The sequence below is a fragment of the Balaenoptera borealis genome, assembly GCF_965194805.1.
Source record: "Balaenoptera borealis genome assembly, chromosome: 6".
Lineage (NCBI taxonomy): Eukaryota > Metazoa > Chordata > Mammalia > Artiodactyla > Balaenopteridae > Balaenoptera > Balaenoptera borealis.
In genome coordinates, this window is record NC_138863.1 from 43,254,248 (window position 1) to 43,275,324 (window position 21,077).

The 21,077-nt window shown below is 38.5% G+C and overlaps 2 protein-coding genes across 8 annotated transcripts in view; one reads left to right on the forward strand and one right to left on the reverse strand.

Moving 5' to 3' along the window:
• Positions 1–17,961, forward strand: part of LOC309631233 (uncharacterized protein) — a 223,390-nt gene extending 205,429 nt beyond the window's left edge. For 2 of the 3 annotated variants that reach the window (XM_082397471.1, XM_082397472.1), the window contains one exon: positions 1,696–17,961. Coding sequence is in view for 1 of the 3 variants with exons in the window: in XM_082397470.1 (XP_082253596.1) it covers positions 3,326–3,455 (130 nt within the window). In the remaining 2 variants the exon portion in view is untranslated. The remainder of the gene's footprint in view (positions 1–1,695) is intronic. The other variant, XM_082397470.1, reaches the window with a different exon arrangement.
• Positions 17,764–21,077, reverse strand: part of MYO1B (myosin IB) — a 179,514-nt gene continuing 176,200 nt past the window's right edge. For all 5 annotated transcript variants that reach the window (XM_082397305.1, XM_082397303.1, XM_082397304.1 and 2 more), the window contains one exon: positions 17,764–19,069. In XM_082397305.1, coding sequence (XP_082253431.1) covers positions 18,946–19,069 — 124 coding nt within the window. In that variant the 3' untranslated portion in view covers positions 17,764–18,945. The remainder of the gene's footprint in view (positions 19,070–21,077) is intronic.

Genomic DNA, 21,077 nt, shown 5'->3' on the forward strand with positions numbered 1-21,077 from the left:
CTATCATTATTCATTTTGTTGCTCAAATTGTCCCAGATATGGCCATTGGGAGTGCCTTGAAGTTGGCTTTTAAAAAAACTTTGCTCATTTTATTGATGTATAAAAAAAATCTGGGGACTTCCCTGGTGGTCCAATGGTTAAGAATCCGCCTTGCAATGCAGGGGATGCCGGTTCGATCACTGGTTGGGGAAGTAAAATCCCACATGCCGTGGGGCAACTAAGCCCGCGTGCCGCAACTACAGAGCCCATGCACTCTGGAGCCTGCATGCTGCAACTACAGAGCCCACGTGCTCTGGAGCCCATGTGCCACAACTAGAGAGAAGCCTGCACGCCGCAAGGAAAGATCCCGCGTGCTGCAACTAAGACCCAACACAGCCAAAAAATAATAAAATAAATAAATATTTAAAAAAAAATCAATCTAAGTAAAAAAATAAGATAATTTTTCAATCTCCTTCATCATATTGCTGCCCCCAAGTCTCTCCCATTTGGGCATTCCAGAGGTGTCCTGCTTCTAGGCTATGAGATTTGGACTTTATTCAGCAGATGATGATGATGCGTCACTTGAAAGAAAGAAAGAAAGAAAAAAAAAAAAGCCAGGAGCCAGCTGATCAGGACTGCAAATAAGAAAACATGATTCTGATATAGCCTGAAGTTTGGAGGCTGGAGGCAGGGAAGGCAACAACACTCTAGCAGGACCAGTGAAGACAGGGAGGGTGGGTTATTTTAAGAGAATGGAGGTGCTACTGCTCTGCTGCAAGGAAGAAAGATATCTGTGATATCACGTAATACACAGAGGAAATGTGCATGGAGGGCTGACTATATGCCAGGTGCTCTGCTAAGCATCATCTCACCCCCTCTTCCTAAGAAACCTGTGAGGTCAGTACTATCAGCATCCTCACCAAGCATAGCCGCCTCTGGTGTTTGGCCCGGCACCCTGGACTGTAGAGCAGCAGATTCAAATAATCTCTAATGGACCTTGAGCCCTGCATCACTCCCCAAAGACCCAAAATTCCACAAGTGTCTGAGTCAGTGTGAAGGTCCCATGACCCAGGGAGGAAAAATATCTGCTGCTTTTAACTTCTGTGATGGGTTCTGCCTCACTGCTATTCTCGTATTCCCTTCTAAATGGAAAAGGTATTAGAGGCTGGGCAACTAAAACAATGGGTGTATAATCCAAAATTATAGATAATGATGAAAGGAATATCTTAATGCTTCAGTTATAGAATGCTTGGAATTGTTATGGTTTATAGTGTATATATTTATATACTCCCTTCCAAAGGATTGTACCAATTTCCACTTAGTCTTTGACACTGTGGATTGGTTGATCCAATAGTAAATTTCAATCTCTTCCTCTCTTGCTATTTTCTACTATAGAGGCTGGAAAAACAAAGCACTTGATTTTCCTGCCACCTTTGTGCTAGTAGTGACTTTGTGATACAATGTGATACAATAGAAGATTACAGGGGAAGATTCTGAAAGTTTTGTTTTTTTAACATCATCCCAGTTTTTTCTTTCTTTTCTTTTTTTTCTTTCCTTTATTCCTTCCTCCCTCCCTTCCCCTTCCTCCTTTTCTTCCTTCCTTCCTTCCTTCCTTCCCTCCTTCCCTTCCTCCCTCCCATCCATCCTTCCTTCCTTCCTTCCTTCCTTCCTTCCTTCCTTCCTTCCCTTTTCCCTCCCTCCCTCCCTTGAATGCAGATGTGGCGTCTGGAGATGCAGCATCCATTTTGCAAAAATGTGGCAGTAAGCATGAGGGAAAGGTCAAGAGAATCAGAGACACTGCCATGACATCAACAGGCTGCTGAACCAAAGTCAGCACCTATTTGCCTCCAGATATCTTCTTCTGTGACAAAATAAACCCTTCTTGGTTTAATTTACTATACAGAGAAACAGAACTAATAAGATGTGTCTATATATAGAAAGAGATTTATTTTAAGGAATTGGTTCACATGATTTATAGGGTTGGCAAGTCCAAAACTGCAGGGTGGGCCAGCGACTGAAGACCCAAGGAAAAGTTGATGCTGCAGTTCAAGTCCAAAGGCCATTTGCTGACAGATGCTTGGGGGAGGTCAGTCTTTGTTCTATTAAAGCCTTCAATTGATTGGATGAAGCCCACCCACATTATGAAGGGCAATCTGCTTTACTCAAAGTCCACCTGTTTAAATGTTAACCTCATCCAAAAACACCCTCACAGAAACATCCAGAATAATATTTGACCAAATGTCCGAGTACTATGGCCCAGCCAAGTTGACACATAAAATTAACCATCACAGTCACTGTAATTCAGTTTGTGTTACTTGCAGCCAAAAGCATTTCTGATACATAGTGCTATTTGACATCTATGGGTTGGCCAAAAAGTTCGTTCGTGTTTTCCCATAAGACATTACGAAAACCCAGACAAACTTTTTGGCAAACCCAGTATGAAACTACTTAGATAGTCCAAACATTTCTCATTCTAGCTCACCTCAGTCATACCACACAAAGTATTTCCCTACTCTGTCTTTATGTATTCTTCATCTCCTACATTCTCAACCAAGATCTATGCATCCATTGTACATGAAAGGCCCTAGGAAACACTGGTAAATATCTACATATTTTTAGATAATTATTTTTTTCAAACTTCTATTCAAATGTTTGTTATGGTATAGACCTGTGACCTTTAATACGGTAGCCACTAGCTACATGTGGTAACTGAGCATTTGAAATGTGGGTGGTTTGAATTGAGCTGTGTGGTAAGTATAAAATATATATTGAATTTTGAAAATTTAATTCAATAAAAAGATATAAAATACCTCAATAACATTATTACATTGATTGCATGTTGAAACGATAAGATTTTTGGATATATGGGGTCAAATAAAATATACTAAATATATCATTAAAATTAATTTTATTTGATTCTTTTTACTTTTTTAATGTGACTACTAGAAAATTTTAAATTACATATGTGAACTGCATTTGTGGCTCACATTATATTTCTAATGGGCAGGGCTGATATATGCATAGAATTTTCTGAAAAATTTACTGTCATTTTGTAATTTATCAATATTGCATGTACATTTTACTTGGATTTAAAATTTTTATTCAACTATATAAGTTGACTTATTTGTTTTATTATTTTTTAAAAAGGCTAGCTGAAACAGTTCAGAAAAACAAAAATTATAATGAAAAAATCCTATGTGTAATGAAAGGGTTATAAGAACAGAGAATCAGCACTTTGTGTCCAAAAAGTTTAGCAATTTTCCCAGCTCACTGAATTGTGGGAACTCAGCTTTTCCAAGGAATAAATATGCTATTTTTAACATTTTTATTATACAATTTGTCACAGGCTGTCTCATGAGAGTATCAACAATCAGTTTCAAACAGAATCCAACCACAAATACTTCTCCACATGTGACTTGGAACATCTGTCCTGCTCGAGTACCGTCCATATCAGGCGAGAGCTGGTCTGCCTTTGATTCTTACTCTCCTAAAATCCTTTGTCCTACTTCCCACACTGGACATGAGATAGGGTGAAAACCATCTTCTCAAGAGCCAGCCTTAAGCAAGTCCTTCGCTTCCCCTCACTGAAGACTGCAGACCCTTTCTGATGGAGACAAATGCTGCACTCCAGGGATATCACTGACTCAGTGATTTATGTGGCATTTTCCCTAATGAATCAAGATGAAAGCTTTGATCTAGAAAAAAAATCCAACCAGCACCTCTTAGCTGAGGAGTTCATCATACCTGCCCTGAGCAGAATGCTTTAAGCAGGAGGTGCACATTCTTAGAAGACTACATCCTCAGGTAATGAAGAAAAGGCTCATGACTGGAAAAATGAAAAAAGAAAATGTGCTCATTCAGTTAGGGGCGCTGAAGTCAAAAGAGGGTGATCTAGTGGGATGCGGAGAATTACGTAAAGGGAACCTAGGAGTCTTACCTCTCCTTTAAACAATATCAGTCTTTTTGAAGTTAGACACTCAGTATTAAAAACTCACTGATGTTGCTGGCTATCTAAATAAGGTCCATGGTGAGAGCTTTCCTAAAAGAAAAAAATCTTTGGTGAAGCAAAACTATCCCCAAATTATGGTTTCCAAGTACAGATCTCTATACCAGTTTTTCTTTAAATGAGGACACACGTAGAAAATCCTAGTTCATAGGAGAGGTAGAGTCTTCGGGATAGCACGTATTTACAAGTAAATGCTTGTTTGACACTTCAGCTCACTCCTATGCAATAGGTAGACACACTACACCTCTCACTACTCCATGATTCACATGAGAAAATACACACTTAGTTGTTCTCAGCAATGGTAACAAGACTCACAAGAAAGCATTTGCCTCAGCAGGAAACAGATTTCATTTTTAAGAAGGTTATTATCAAAGTAGTTGAAAATATTTAAGCAGCCTTGATATGAATAAAAATTTTACTGTAAGATGAAATATATTTGAATGAATATATGCCATTCCTTTTTTAATGTTATTAATATTAAATATTAGTATGCTGTTCCTTTTTGCCACAGTCATAATTGTATGAAATAAATGACAGAGAAGATAGCAAAAGATTCAACTTGAGTTAGACTCAAATTAAAGTCACTGCTACAATAACTTTTAAATTCAGTCTTTTAACTGCAATGACAATGTTACATGTAGCATATGTATATATTTTGTACATAGGGCACAATTTTTATTTCCAGACTTTTACAGGGAGTATTATACACTTTTTATGTCATTACATAGTCGTCATAATATTCATCTTTTTGAGTATTTAATGGATGAATGAATAAATGAATGAAAGGGAAGCAATAATGCAGGAAAATAAAAGAAATTCTACAAAATCAATATAGTATTTTCATTGGGAGGATGCCTTTTAATTTTAATGTCTAATGAGAATTCATGCAACTTGTGGAAAAGGTTTACCACCTTATCTAGTTGGTGAACGGTCTTCCACATCAATGTTGGGACAGCCTCTCTTCTTTGATTTTTCCCTTTGGAAGAAGAAAAGTTTGAGTGACGTATAGATAGACCACAACTGGGGAAGAAGAACCAGGACTAACACCTACATTGCAGGGCCATGATCAAGTTCTTCCTCTTAATAATGATGATGTTGGAGCAATGAGTAGATAAAATATTTACAACTATTTTTTAAAAGCCAGGTTATTAACACTGTAATGCTTCCTCCAACATTTCATTGGGTTTTGCCCATGCTGAAATCCCCTCTAACCACACAGATAGGCTGTATTCCAAAAGTTAATTAAGTTCATTGTTAGACACATGAATATCTTTTCTTTAAAAGTTGTTCTAAAAGATAGTTGGGATCCTATGCTCATATCCAAAGCTTATTCATATTATAATGTGGCTGGAACATTATGTTTGCAATGACATATAGTTGAAAATAATACTATATAATATTAGTCATTAAGAGAGAAAAATAACGAGGTAAAATAAAAAATATTTTCACTGGAAAGCAGCACTTAAGGAAAAGTTTTAACTAGAAAAAGATAAGGAGATACAATCTTATGTTTATCTTCAAGGACTTTAGAGCTTGATCATACTGGTTTTCTTATGATGTCTACTTCCAGTTGCTTTTTCTTTTATTTAAATGAGGATAATTTGTTGCATTTATTAATTGAACATAAGCTCCAGGAGTCTAGGGACTTGTCAATTTTATTTGTCATTATATCCCAGTACCTAGAATAGTATCTGATATATAGTAGGTGCTCAATAAATACTACATTCATTCATTCAATAATTCAGCAAATATTTGTTGAATGTCTGCCTTGTGCCTGCCACTATATAGAAGCTGGGAATATGATAAAAGAAGTGAGAAAAACCAAAGTCACCACCTTCATGGAGTTATTCTCCTGCAGGGGAGAGAGAAATTCACAAAAGAATCTCACTAACGAATGTAAACATTCAAAGTTAGCCAAGTGCTCTAAAGGAAGTGTTACTTTGCCATGATTAGCACACATTTTTTGGCTCAAAAATGCCACGAAGATGAAGAAGAAATATAATTCTCCTGAGAAAACTGAGAGGCTAAAGGGCAAGAAGGAAGGAGATTATAAAGAGTGTGTGTAAGCAGAAAAGAATAAACTTTCCAGAGATGCAGTGAGCCAAGCTGAGAGAACAGAAGGACAGAGATGAGGCACAGCACCCCTAGGAGAAGGTGGGGTAGAAGGAAGGAAGTGTGGGGAGGCGATGTCCTCCGCGGGCAAGAAGCGATACTGTCCAGAGCAGGTCAACGGGAGTGGAGTCGTGGGGAGATGAGGGAGCTAAAATGCCACGTCATTCAAATACACAAGATGTTTCGTCCTTAGAAAGTTCCTACGCTGTCTTTCTGAAAAGTTAATTTTTATGATTTAGACAAATAACTTGATTTAGACAAATAACTTGATTTAATGAGATTATCTTTATAACTGAGCTCTGGCAGACTAAGTGGCAGGAGAAGTGTAAGGGTATAATAGACACTTTATTAGTCGGTAAGGCATCTAACTCGAACTGCCTCTGCACACAGCCATGTTTCCTCCCACTTATCATCCGGCTCAAACCTCCATTCTTAGCCCTGGTGGCTGTGCCTTGCCCGCTGCTCTGTTCAGACTGCTCGGCCACATCCCCGTCTCCATGGCGTCATCATCGGTCCTCCTATCTCTCTCACCCTTTTTCCCCATCAGTCTGTCAGAATGGCCTAGAGCCAACACACTAGTGCACCCTGCAGAGAGAGATGGCGCATCTTCCTGATGGCATGAAGGGAAGCAACATTTTTCCAGTAGGAAAGGAATTAACAGTGGTGTTTAGGGGTCTGGCATCTGGGACTTTGCATGGTGGGGCATGATAGATACAGAGCATGGAATTCTATTTTGTTATTTTGCTTTTTCAAAATTTTAACCGAAGCGTTATGGTCTTTGAGGGACAGGACATATTGTTTTCAAGGGAGGCAGAAAGAGGCAGGATTATGTTGCAAAATAGTTACAAAAATATCTCCAGTACTTCCTGATGAGATGCATCACAGATAAGGAAATCTGCCTATTTGCAAGATGAGGTTAAAGTTCAAAGAAGCAAGTGCATAATGAGGTATTTTTCCTTTTTCTTTTTTTTTTTTTTTTTCGATGTCTACCCATATGCACATGCGCGCGCACACACACCACCTTCAGAGCGGAGGATTCTGAACACCTTCTGTTTTGGAGAAAAATTTAGCCACAAGAGAATCATATGGTTTCAAAGAATAACATATGTTTGATTATTTTAAATATCCATCTGTCAGTCACAAGCACATGGAAATCTTATGACTGTTAGGTCAAGAGAGGCCCCATATCTAAAATTTAAATGCAAATAAGGCTCCCCATGTTGAATAAGTGACAGAAATAGAAGGAGGAAGAGTCTATATGTTAGCTTCTTAGCATATAAGCCCCAAGGTTTTCAAGGGGAAAAGTAGTAAGCTATTCCCTACAAAACACTTAAATGAAGCATAAATTAAACTATGCAGATGTAATTATTTCTCTTTACGGTCCAAAGCACCAGCTGTGTAGATTCAAGAGCCACTTGGTGCTCAGGCGGCAGTCTGCCAGGCTGTCTCTGCTCTATTAGCTGCCACTCACACCAAGTGCTGAAGGACATGCTTAAGATGCTGAAACCACCACACTATTACTCTGTACTTCAGTAGTTGAAAAAATACTTTCAAAACTGTAGCCATTTTTGTTTGTAACATACCTGATCATATTATTCTAATTTTCTTCAGTAACAGAATTATTCTATTTGGGGGCCTAGAAAATAAGAGAGGCAACAGAAAAAGTAATAGCTTACTTTTTTTTTTTTTAAAGAAACATGTGCTATACAGAATATACCCATGAACAACAAAATCTATCCCCAGTGGAATAATACAAATATGTCTTTCTTAGGCATATTCTGAAAAGATTAGCATTTTTGTAAATTCTGTCTCTCATCATTTTACTTTTTACATTTCTTTCTGATAACTTGTTTTTGATTTTTCTCTGACTGGAAGTGGCTTCCAACATATCAACTCCTCAGAAGTGGAGAAGTGCCAGGCTGCCACACTGAAGCAGCGTATGTAGCTCTGGGGCTGTGTCTTTTGAGGGCTGCTGACTACCCTTCGTGCAGGGCTCCTAGGGCCAGGATAAGTACCACATGCAGGTGAAGAAAAGGAGGGTGTCAAACCTCTACTTTTTAAGTGAGGACCTGATGTTGCTGTCATTTTGAAGAGAGTAGACTTCTCCAGATCTGCTTCAGAGGACAACCAAGGTGGAGATCACAGTCACAGGCTTTATAACAGGTGTTCTCTAATCATATCTTCATCTGGAACACAATTTACTGTGGGCCATTTTAATCTTCATCAATTTAATATCAATTTATCAAAAGCATTGATTTTGAGTTACTAATTTGTTAAGAGAAACTCGTGAGCAATCCTCCCCAGATATCTTCAGGGCCACACTCCAATGCCAATAATCTGGGCTCCTGCTTTGCACTTGTTCTGAGAAGGTTTCGAGATGGAGGGATTAGAGAGATTGAGATAAGCAAGGAAAATAACAGGGCAAAGTGAGCATTAGTGAAGGTTTGTCCTTAAAAAAATAAACATGAGCCCAGTGTGTGCTACAGAAGCCCTGGGCTGTGTGTATTTGTAAACCAGGATTAAGAACTAATGGAGCGGGACTTCCCTGGTGGTGCAGTGGTTAAGAATCCGCCTGCCAATGCAGGGAACACGGGTTTGATCCCTGGTCCGGGAAGATCCCACATGCCATGGAGCAACAAAGGCTGTGCACCACAACTACTGAGCCTGCGCTCTAGAGCTCATGCGCCACAACTACTGAGCCCATGTGCCACAACTACTGAAGCCGGCATGCCTAGAGCCCATGCTCCGCAACAAGAGAAGCCACTGCACCGCAACGAAGAGTAGCCCCCACCCGCTGCAACTAGAGAAAACCCACGCGCAGCAACAAAGACCCAACGCCGCCAAAAACAAAACAAAACAAACAAATGGAGCTGACCGACTGTAGAAGGAGCTTCCAATCTGCTCTAAAAGGCTCTTCCTAAAAGATGTCAGGGCCCCCAGAGTCTAAGCAGTGCAAATCTGTACGAACACCCATCATTACTTTGTTTATCTGAGGTTGCAGGCATTGGCTTACTGCAGCCTCATGGAACTCAATCTGTTTCCCTGATCCTTCCTATTAAATAAATGGTGTGTTGCAAGCAGCCACATTGTTCTAAAAAAAAAAAAAAAAAAAAATGAAGTGCCGAGTCTCATACAGACTTAATATTGTTACTTTACACATGGTCACTATCAAATAAACTTAAAGTAACAATTTCCCCTAAGAGATAAAATACCTAACTGCTCTATGTCTTCTCAGACAGCTGAGGGTATCTGTTCTCTCCTCTTTCCTTTGGGGAAATCAGAAGAGTCTACTATCGACTTGTCTGAAAGAGCCCTGAACCCAGGAAAGGATCATCTGAGTTAACATCTGACTCTGCCTGGCACGAAGCACTCTTCCCTGGACAGCTCTATCAGCTCTTCTACAAAAAGCTAAGTCCAGTAGGATTCAAGTAACAATTTCATGGACGTAGGGAAGATGCAAATATATTTCTGAAATGGGTGTTCCTGCTGCAGGATAGTTGATACTTAAAGATAAGATTTGTTTTTGGAATATACACCATCTTAATTCGCTTAGCGATAGCTTCTATAATACCAGAAAGAATGAACGAAGACCAGGGGAAGACTTATTTAATTATTCATATAAATGTTACTTTCCAGGATCACAAGAGAGAAAATTTCTTTCTGAAATATTTGCCTGGGAATTTAGAACAATCCATCTGCTTGTGCCACTTCCTGTCAGTGGGATGGTCTCACAAAGTTATGACACAAAATTATTGGTGGTGGGGAGAGTGGACAGAGGTGGGAGTTGAATTATTACAAATAAATATCTTTGGGAAAAGCAGGTTTGAACATTCAATTGTATAAATTGAATGAACAAGGACAAGTGAAATCTTCATGTTTAAGGGAACTGGAACACTCGGGCAGGGTGGAGGTGGAGGGACAGAGGGTTAGAAATGGAGAAGTTGTGCTTCTATCTGCTCTATCTACTGAACAATTACCATGTGCTGGGCACTGCCAGTTTGGGCTTCCACATTGGGGTTCCATCTTTCCTGCATGTTTTTTATATTGTGGCATCTCCCATTAATACCCAGCACTATAAATTCATAAATGAAAATTCAGGAGTTTGATCATCCTTTTCTAATCCAACTAAGGGAGCCTGTGGTGGGGAGTAGAAAAACCAGGAGACATGAATTGCAATCTAGTTCTGCCAGAGACCATAAAAACTTGGACCAATCACTGAATCTCTCTGGGCCCTGATTTTTCTTATCTGTGATGTAAAGGAATTGGAAGATACAGATTGGCAATTCTCAAACTATGGAGTATTTGCAAGGGGTCCACGATTCCACATGAAGTTCTGTCTGTTGATTGTACTGATGACTGCAAACGTATGTAGTTCCTTTTTGCAAATGTGCTGAGATGTTCTACGATTAAGCAAATGCAAATTTACTTAAGTAATCAACTTAGAAAAGTTATGTACCTACCCAATCAGAAGATGCTAAAAGCATGACCACCATCATGCAGGCAGTCATGAATAAATTAAGAAGGGGTCTTCATACTAGAAAACATTGGGATCCACCCAACTAGATGACAGATGTTCTCAATATTGTTTCATGGCTATTCTTGAAACTCCAATGTGTAAAGGAAAGATTCTCTTTTTAGGTAAGAGTTGAAAGTGCTTTTCCTTCACTAACACTTTTAATCCTCAGCATCCACATTCTAAATCAAGGTGGCAACCTGTGAGACACTCTCAATGTACCTTCATTTGAACAGCAGTGTCAGGTTTCTACCAAGCAATCAGCTGGCATTTTTGTCTAGTGATACACATTTGGCAAGACTTGTTGAGGTGAAGTCTAAGATAAAGCAAAATGGCCCATTCAGGGATCTGATTTTGGTTTCAAGACATTTTATTAGCTTCATGAAAAGAACAAATGGTAATGCAATTATTGAAAAATAAGTGACTCGATCACATCAAAATAGGCCTCAACGTCAAAACTGGAAGAATCTAAATTTTTACACTCAACATAAAGCAGTTCCCATTAATAGAATGTACCACGTCTCAGCAGAAAATATAATTGACCCTTGAACAATGCGGGGGTTAGGGGAACCAATCCTCCACACAGTCGAAAATTCATGTATAATTTATAGTTGGCTCTCCATATACGTGGTTCCTCCGTACCTGTGGTTCAGCACCCAGGGATTCAACCAACTGTGGATCGTGTAGTACTACAGTATTTGCTGTTGAAAAAAAATCTACGTGTAAGTGGACCTGCGAAGTTCAAACCCATGTTGTTCAAGGGTCAATGGTATAATGAAATCCTGAAGTGGTTGCCCCAAAGTATTCAAAGATGGGTTTGTTTGGGAGGTAAGTGGCAACCATGTGACTAACGATGACTTCTAAGCAATCCAGGATGAGTAGAGCAGACCTGTACCAATTTTCCTAATTAGCCACAAGTGCCCATCAGAAATGGCATCCTTAGGGATATGAATGGTGTGTCTGCATCTGTACATATCAAACCACACTTGTAAAATATATTGTTTCAAACGAACTTTGTGTGTCTGGTGTGGGCAGTTCAAGACACCACATGGCATCTTCATCTGTGGGGTTTCTTTTCTAGTGGAAGGAACAAATTGGGGGGTGGATTTCCTTCCCTTTTTATAATGTTTCAGCAACAGCTCCCAACTGCTTTTCCTTTAATGTTACCAGATCCCATTTTTTTTTTTTTTCAGATCCAAGTCCAGCTTGTGGCAAGGAAGTAAAGACAGCTGTTACCAAACAGCCTCTGAGATGATCAGAAAGACTAGGTTCCAACTACTGACATTTCCTGAATCTCTACCTTAATTTGTGCCGAGTGAGTCCATAATACCCAGACACAAGAACTTTCTCTCCATTTATATTCAAAGCTATAGTAAAGTGACCATGTTTTCCAACAAAAAGACATCTATGAACATCTTTCTTTTTATTTTTGTTTATAGTCACCCAAATCCTACAAAACAATGATAGAAATAAGTTGTCTCCCCTCCTGAGTAAATGGTATGCCTGGGCAGCATTAAACTTGTCAAGCCCTTTTTGAACTTGAATCTCAAAAATGCCAGCTGGGACATCTTAATAGAAACTTACTGATTTTCCCCCATCAAAAAGTATTCGGTAGTTTCAATTGAATAAAATGGTGCCGAATCCTATCTAATAGATACAGTTCTATCTTCCGTGAGCTTTATTCTAAAAGCGGTTTTCAAACTTTTGGAAATTCATTTCAGGTCATTTTTAGGGGCTATAACAAGGAGAATGAGTCACTATGATTACTCTGCTTAAATATAACACTATCCCCTTTCAGAAGATAGAATATATTCTAAGAGACAATAGAATGGCAATACTACCATATACATTATATTACTGAATAAACAATGAAGATGAACTTGCAGCTGAAGGATTACTTTCAGGTTTCTAAATGGAAGAAAGTTTTATTTTCTTCTATGCAGTGCCTCAACAACTCCATCCCTCTCCCGTCTGTGTATGAGCTGAGACCCATACAAACTTCTTCCTTATTCAACTTACAGATATGCGTACCTTTCTGGGAAATTATTATTGTTGCATATAAAATCAATATTAAACATGTTTTTGTTTGCCTACAATTTGCCCCTTGTGGAGAAAAAAAAAAAAAAAAGGATCCATATGCCTTTCCTGCTCCACTCTGTCAATTAAAATCTCGACCTCAGGAAAGCTGAGCTTGCAGTGATCATTTTAGAGAAGGCAATTCTGAATTTAACTAGCTCAGAACTGCACACAAGAGAATGGACTGGGTGATTACTAGGAAATGATTTAGAAAAATCATTTCTTTCTAATTAAAAAAAGTGTGGAAGTACCAGAGAAGCCAAAGATGTGGACTCCGCCTGCAGCATTGCCTGGACTCATCTACAAACCATTATCACTGCACAATGTAAGCTGTTGTAAAAGACTGAAAAAATATTGTAGAAGATTGTTAAAGAACCAGAAAAATCCTCAGAGGTCTCTCATTATCTACCATCAAAGAACTTAATCGAAGAGGGAAACACCTAGAAACAAAAGAAAATACTCACATGCACTTACATGATAATTTTATGAAGACTTTATGGAAAATTGTAAATGGGGATGATTAGTAATATGGATAGGAACCAATGAGTTAATGGAAAACCAAAATATCACATAAAATTAGAAGTTGTTAATTTACTTCAAGGAAACCTTGAATATTTTCCCCATATGATCCCATTAGGAAATTCCATGCCCAATCCCTGTGGCTAGTGAAGGGCTAATTTTAGAAGTCCAAATTTTTAGAACTCTATCACTACTCAAAATACCTGAAAATGTGTATTTATTAGTTTTAATGCTTTTCCCCCTCCTATCACAAGAACGTAGGACCTCTAAGAGTTATGAATTTCCCTTCTAAGTGACTATGCCAACATGTCACAAAGCTATAATAACTGACACAGTTTACTATTGACACAAAGATACATAATCAATGTAATAGAACAGAGAATAAACAGTGCAGTGGGGCAAGGATGACCTTTTCAATGAAAGGTGCCGGGTCCACTGGGTATCCATATGGAAAAAAAATGAATCTTGACTCCCTACCTCACACCATTCAAAAACAAAAACAAACAAAAATTCCAGTAAACTAAAGAGCTCAATGTGAAAGGCAAAACAATAAAGCTTCTAGAAGAAATCACAGGCAAATCTATTCATAACCTTGGGTAAACAAATATTTTGTAAACTGCAAACTAAAAAGTACCAACCATAAGGAAAAGAATCGGCAAACTGGACTACACTAAAATGGAATGTCTATTCATCAAAAGACACTGGTAAGAGAGTAGAAAGGAAACCAGACTGTGAGAAGATGCTGACCACACACACATCCAATAAAGGTCTCATGTCCAAAACACACGTGCAAATCAAAAAGACAGACAACCCCAACAGAAAAAATGGCAAAATACTTGAATAGGCACTTCACAAGAGATGATAAGCAAATGGCCAATATTGAAAAGGTACTTGAGCTCATTAGTCACCAGGAAAATGCAAATTAAAGAGCCATCAGAAGGATCAAAATGAAAACGACTGACAATACCAGGTGTGGCAACTGCGACCCCATACACTGCTGGGGCGAGTGTAAAGTGGTACAGATTCTTTGGAAGTCAGTTTGATGGAATCTACTAAAGCTGAACATATCTTACCCTATGACCCAGCAGCTCTATCCCTAGGTGTATATCCAGCAGAAATGTGTACAGATATTCACCAAATGACGTGCACAAGAATGTCTGCAGCAGCCAAATGCCCATCAACAGCAACGTGGATTACAAAAGTGCCATCTACCCACATGATGAAGTATTATACAGCCAGGAGAACAAACTTTAGCTACATGCAATAATATGAATGAATTTCACAATTACAGATCTTCCTTAACTTACGATGGGGTTACGCTCCTGATAAACCCATTGTAAGTTGAACATATCGTAAATAGAAAATGCATTTAATACACCTAATCTATGGAACATCATAGCGTAGCTTGGACTACCTTAAACATGCTCAGAACACTTACATTAGCCTACCGTTGGGCAACATTACCTAACACAAAGCCTGTTTTATAATAAATGTTGAATATCTCATGTGATTTATTGAATACTATACTGCAAGTGAAAAACAGAAGGTTATATGGGTACAGAATGGTTGTAAGTGTATCAGCTGTTTCCCCTCGTGATCACGGAGCTGACTGGGAGCTGCGGCTGCAGCCACTGCCCACCGTCACGAGAGTATGATATCGCTAGTCCCGGAAAAGATCAAAATCTAAAATTTGAAGTAGTTTGAATGAAAGAGGCCAGAAGGAGGAGTATATACTGGATGATTCTATTTATAGGAAGTAAAAAAAAATGGGCAAAATTAATATATAGTACTAGAAAACAAGAGAAAAGTTACTTTTATAAGGAATTATGTCTGGGATGGAGAAGGGGGCTCCTGGGTGCTATCTTTGGGGTGCTTCTTTTTTCGGTGCTAGTTACATGGATGTAAAAATTCTTTGATAGGTCCATTTCTGGTTTGTGTACATTTCTGATGTGTACGTCGTTAAACAAAAATATTTTAAAAGAGAATATGCCAGATCCATTAATTGGTGAGAGAAAGAAAGGAAAAGAAAAAAGAAAAAAGAAAGTTGGGATGAGTATAAGTGAAATGACCTAAGCGAGTACTCTTAAAAGTCCTCATCACAAAAATTAACTATGAGAGGTGATGGATGTTAATTAAACTTACTGTGATAATCATTTCACAATAATACACACATAGCAGATCATTATGTTGTATATCTAAAACTAAATGTCAATTATGTCTCAAAACTGGATTAAAAAAAAACATTAAAAAACTAAGTGAAATGATAAGGTAAGCTGGCTGATCTATTGATATTTCTCTCAGTACTGCCAGGCCTTTTGGTGAACATGGAATTAAATTCTGTTCCCAGTTTCCTCCTTAAACGCTGAGAAGCTGAGACTATTTTCCTTACAAGCTTAGATTTTTGTTGAATTTTATGTAACTGAGGAGAGGGATCTGGCCACCATGCCAGCAAAAAAAGAAGTTAATGAGGAAGAGATTGTGTTTTACACTGTACTGTGATTAACTCCAGATTTTGAAAATGATCTTCAAACCAAAGAGAACGAAGCAAATGATTCCAAGATTTGGAAGAAAACAACTGAAAAACAATTAATTTTCTACTGAGTGGCTATTGGAATAGAAGCTGATGAGACCGGAAAGCAAGTGCCAGCTGGTCAAGACCGCAGCTTCCTAGGGTTTAGCTAAGCAAACACTGAGAATGAAAGCGCACAGAATGGGAATTGTTAAAATGATATCCAAAGAAAGAGCACCTCAGCTCCTAACATTAAATCTTCAAACGGACAAAGAAAACTCACAGCTGCTTTTCTTACCAGGAGGAAAGAAAAGCAGAACTACTGCCCTTTGTTCCACTGCACTTTTTTGTGAATTTGAGCACTGCAGTATTAATGGAAAAACAATGCCCAGCTTAAAAACAAAGGCTCTTACTACAATGCCTTTTGGCAAAAGCCTAATATAATAGACCATTACGGAATTTACCAGCAACATACACCATTTTAAAAAGTGCTTCTTATTTGAATATCTTAGGGCCTAAATTACCTTACCTAGTACACGAAAAATAGCGTATAAAAACAAACAAACAAAAAAGCTGTTGTCTATTATACTTAGCCTCAAAGAATTTTAAACCATGCTGTAATTATCATAATTACACTCAATTACATGAACTTGAGAGTTCTCACTCAGCATATTATTGAAATGACATGATAATAAAACTGTTTATTCTCTTAGATTTCAGCCAAATCTTCAATACTAAGGATGTCCCTGATTCTCAGAACCCTTGGCCCTGGTGCTTTGCCATTACAGACATACCTGTAACCCCTGGGGTATGAGCAAAGGTACTCAAACTACAGCTGAAGGTCTTACATCTAAGTACTGGGTGCAAGTTATTACTCCAAGAGTGTGAAATACAAAACTGCAACCAGTCTTTAAGACAGTAACTTTCCCATGTTCGTTTCTTGCCTTGTGGTAGATGGGTGTCAAAGTCAAGGGCAACTGCATCAACAGCACTGCAAACTTGGCGACTACCATGGTCTGATGTTTGGTCCTCACTGCCTGGTTACTTTTTTCAAGCACAACATCTACAAGCCACTCCAGGGGCTGGGCAACTAAGTGGTGTTTGGGAACAAGTTAGGGCTGTGTCACTAAGGTGAAGGAAATCTGGAGTGCCACCAATACTTTAATTCTCCATTGCAGGACAGTGACAGAAATTCAAAGATACAGAAGTACTGGGTGCTCACCCGCTGTAGTAGGCAACATTACAGCTTATCAGTAACCTCTAGTCAGGCATGGGGGCAGGTGGGCAGCACAGGCAGGTCTGGCCAACAATGCCGTGCCCCGTGAGCTTCCATTCAGGAAACAACCCAATGATGATCAGTAGGGGACTGGATAAATACATTATAGTGCACCCATACAACGGAAGACTATACGGTACAAAGAATGAAGAGCGAAAAAGGCAAAGTAAAGAACAATATCTATAATAGCTTTTGCCTACTAAAGCAGGAGGAAGATAAGAATCTCTATTTTTATTTCTTCTTGTAAGCATATGCATAAAGTAAAACCAATTAAAAACAATGGTTAACTTTGCAGGGAGGCACAGGAACTGGGCAGATGGGTGACTGATGGGATGGAGAATTTGTATTATATACCTTTTTACACTTATTTGTATGTTGAACAATGTGAATGTATTACATATTTTTTTTAAAACATTTTAATAAAACACCTCTCAATTCCAAATTTCTACTCACCTATTTCAGTAATCATCAATCTACCACTTTATATACATGTTGGAAAAGACTGAAAGAAAGTAATTATATCCTCTACCTGAGCCAATAAACACAAAGGCTTCTGAGAATTTATGGGAGCAACTTTTTAAAGTACAAAAGTTAAAAGAAAATCCCCAGAAAATACTTTCAATGAATGTTTCTGGTTTATAAAAGGTAAGTGAAATTCAATTACACAGAGAACACATAATGTTTGGATTGTAAAGCCTTTCTGTGCGACAATACATTGACATACACATAAGAAAATAGCTTGAAATACAAAAATACAGTTGTGATCCAGGAAATGGCACCAAATTAGAACAGTTTTATTATTTAACATACCAATGTATATACATTATCCTCCCAAATGAGAAACGATTTGATTCCGAAGTTTAATATGTAGTTTCCAAAATGAATCCTTATTGTAAATTTTCGGGGGGGAAATCCTGCAAATTAACACACACCATTTTGATCCTTGACTAAAATATGTACCCTGTACTAATCATCTCTCTCATACAAAATGTATATTATAAATAAAACTTTCAAAAAAGATCTCGGATGTTTATTGCACATCATATAGAATGCTTGCCACCATCTGAAAGGCTTTCAGCCTTTCACTGTAATTTGGGTGAAAACAACACTCTGCAGATATTAGCATATCTAGGATCATATATGATGTTTACCAGAAACAGGAAAATATAACCTTACTGGACTGCTTCTGTCACTTTTTCTAAAATAAGAATGACTCTTTTCTACCGTTAAAAGCAATTACAAGAGATCTGAACACTTTAAAAGTCCTGTTCAAATTTCAGTTTTCTCTTTTCAAATAGAAACCACATGTAGAGGCAATTTTACCGAGTCATATATCAATATATCTACTTCCTAGGACCAGCCCTTCTTGAAGTATATATTGTTAAAGATCATACTACAGGGTTCCTAACAAATGCTGTCCATCATCAACAGTTACTGTTTTGGTCTCAACATTTTCAAACTCTCTTAGCCCTGGTAAAGCCAGCACAAACCAGCCAGAATGCAATGGCCTTAAAACAAAACAAAAAGGTTCCTAAAAAGTTTTCGTATCACCTAGTACAGTGCCTAGCACAGAGTAGGCATTCAATAAATAGTTGATGAACGGATGCACTATCTGTTAAGACCGTTTCCTACACTTAGATGTATTAATGATTTATGAGTAATATGTTGCTTTAGGGCACAAAGATCTAGCAATGATGACTAAACAAGGAACACGCACGACATGGCATAGATACTGTTAGTTTCTACAATCCTGTCCCAGGACAGAATGTGTACTTTAAGGGTTAAAACTATTCCAATAGTAAAAATTGATTAGTCAAATATGTTTATTTTGCCAAGGGACTCTAACAGTGTTAACCTTTGGCAATTCCCGAACATACAATGAACCCCAAACAAAACAAAACCGAATTGCACTATTACAAAGAAACGAGTCCATGGAAGCAGAGGGGAGGCGCCAGTTAAGGGACAGCGACTTCAAGGAGACGGTTGTTTTTTCGCTTGCATGTTGGGACACTCCCATTTTTCTGGTTGCCCTGAATAAACTTCACACATACTTTGTCTTGTCTGAACTGCACCAGGAACCTAGAAGGAAAGAATAAGACAAACTGAAGAAAAGTACACACAAAACAGCTGATGATTACACTAACACCAGCTTTTGTTTTTTAATGGATATTTACCTTGACAAGTATTCCCCTTTCTTTCCATCAGCCCTTCTAGCCACAGGATCACACCATCAGGTATTACATTGCATTTTGCTTCCAGTGGCCATAATTTAGCCCTAAGTAAACTCAAGCTCATTAGCTCATCATATTCCTATACCGTAAGAAGGGCTATGAATAATTATTTCCATGTTTCAGATGGAAAGATGAATGCGCTATTTTCCATTTTTCTCCATTTCTGTATAGCAAAAATATTAAATTATCAACAAATTGAGAAAATGCAATACAGAATTTCAGAAAAGGGGCCTAGGGCTTCCCTGGTGGCGCAGTGGTTGGGAATCCACCTGCCAATGCAGGGGACATGGGTTCGAGCCCTGGTCCGGGAAGATCCCACACGCCGCAGAGCAACTAAGCCCGTGCGCCACAGTTACTGAGCCTGCACTCTAGAGCCCGTGCTCCACAACAAGAGAAGCCACCGCAATGAGAAGCCCACGCACCGCAAGAGTAGACCCCGCTCTCCACAACTAGAGAAAGCCCGCGCACAGCAACTAAGACCCAATGCAGCCAAAAATAAATAAATAAATTTAAAAAAGAAAAGGGGTCTAGAGACACTCCAGACTATGGTTTCCAAATGTTGGATATTTACATACATCCTACACATCTTTTTTCATATCTACACACTAAATCAATGTTTCAAAACAGCTGTGACCTACTGAATAAAAATGATGAAATCATGAGTCTGATCTGCCAGTTATATTTTTAATATCCACACATACATAAAAATCCATCAGTGTACACCTAAAGCCACCTCTTATGCTACCGGTGGTATATGTGGTACACTGTGGGAAACCATATTCTAGTTCAAAGCTTTCCTTTCATAGATCATCAGCAGTCAAGTGCCTGCCCACAAGATTATTTGTCACTCCTTCCTACAACAGACACAGGACTGCCTTCCCCCTGGGCTGGGTGCTGTGAGGGACAGACATCCAGATGTATAAATTGAGGTCTCTGACCTCCAGGACGGCATCACCAAGGAGGCGTGAGGGCAGCATGGCTGGACCAGAACCCCGCCCTTCTCAGCTCAAGGCCTGTGCTCTTTTCTCTCCACCATCAGAATCAGTGTAATGTTACCATGCTTTCGGCTATGTTTCTCAGGGAACTGTTTTCTGAGTTACTGGCATACAATTAAGTGAGTCACTCTAAAAACCATGTGATGGGTCACATGCTCACTGGCACCCACGACAACAGCTCTGCTCTGTACACGTTAGTCTCTGTTTCAAGGTCTAAAGAGGCCACATTTTGCAAACATTAGCTACTGGAGTGAAACGTGACACATAAGTTTGTACTCATCGGTGGTACTTCTGAGCTTTCAAATGGGCTGTTTCTTTTCAACTTGAAAGCACTAAAAAAGGAGCTCTAGTTCCAAATTCGCCTGAGATCTCTCTCCAGCATGTATACTTATATCTACGTGCCTCAAAGGAAAAACAAAATCTTTCAAGTTTAACATAAATAATCAAATATTTTTACATTTTAATTTTTAAAGACCACTTGTAGTAATAAATGTACGGGGAGCTCTGTTCCCAATAACTTTAGCATACACTGGCTGTCTCTGTGTTCGCAATTCATGACCGCGATTCACTCTAGAAATAACAGTAACTAAACTTTACTGAGTATTTACTATGGCCCACACTGTTCTTAGTAAGTTACACATATTAACTCAACTTTAAAACAATTCTATGAGGTAAGTACCATTATTTATCTCTATTTCATAGAAGAGAAAACTGAAGCCTGGCCCACAGTAAGGACAGAGAATCAGAGAATCATACTACAGCAAATAATCATGTCAGATGCATGATTTCACAGCACCAATAACAGTTAGAACTTCACAGTAAAAGGAACATAGATTAGTTGTTTGGATTTAAAATATTCAG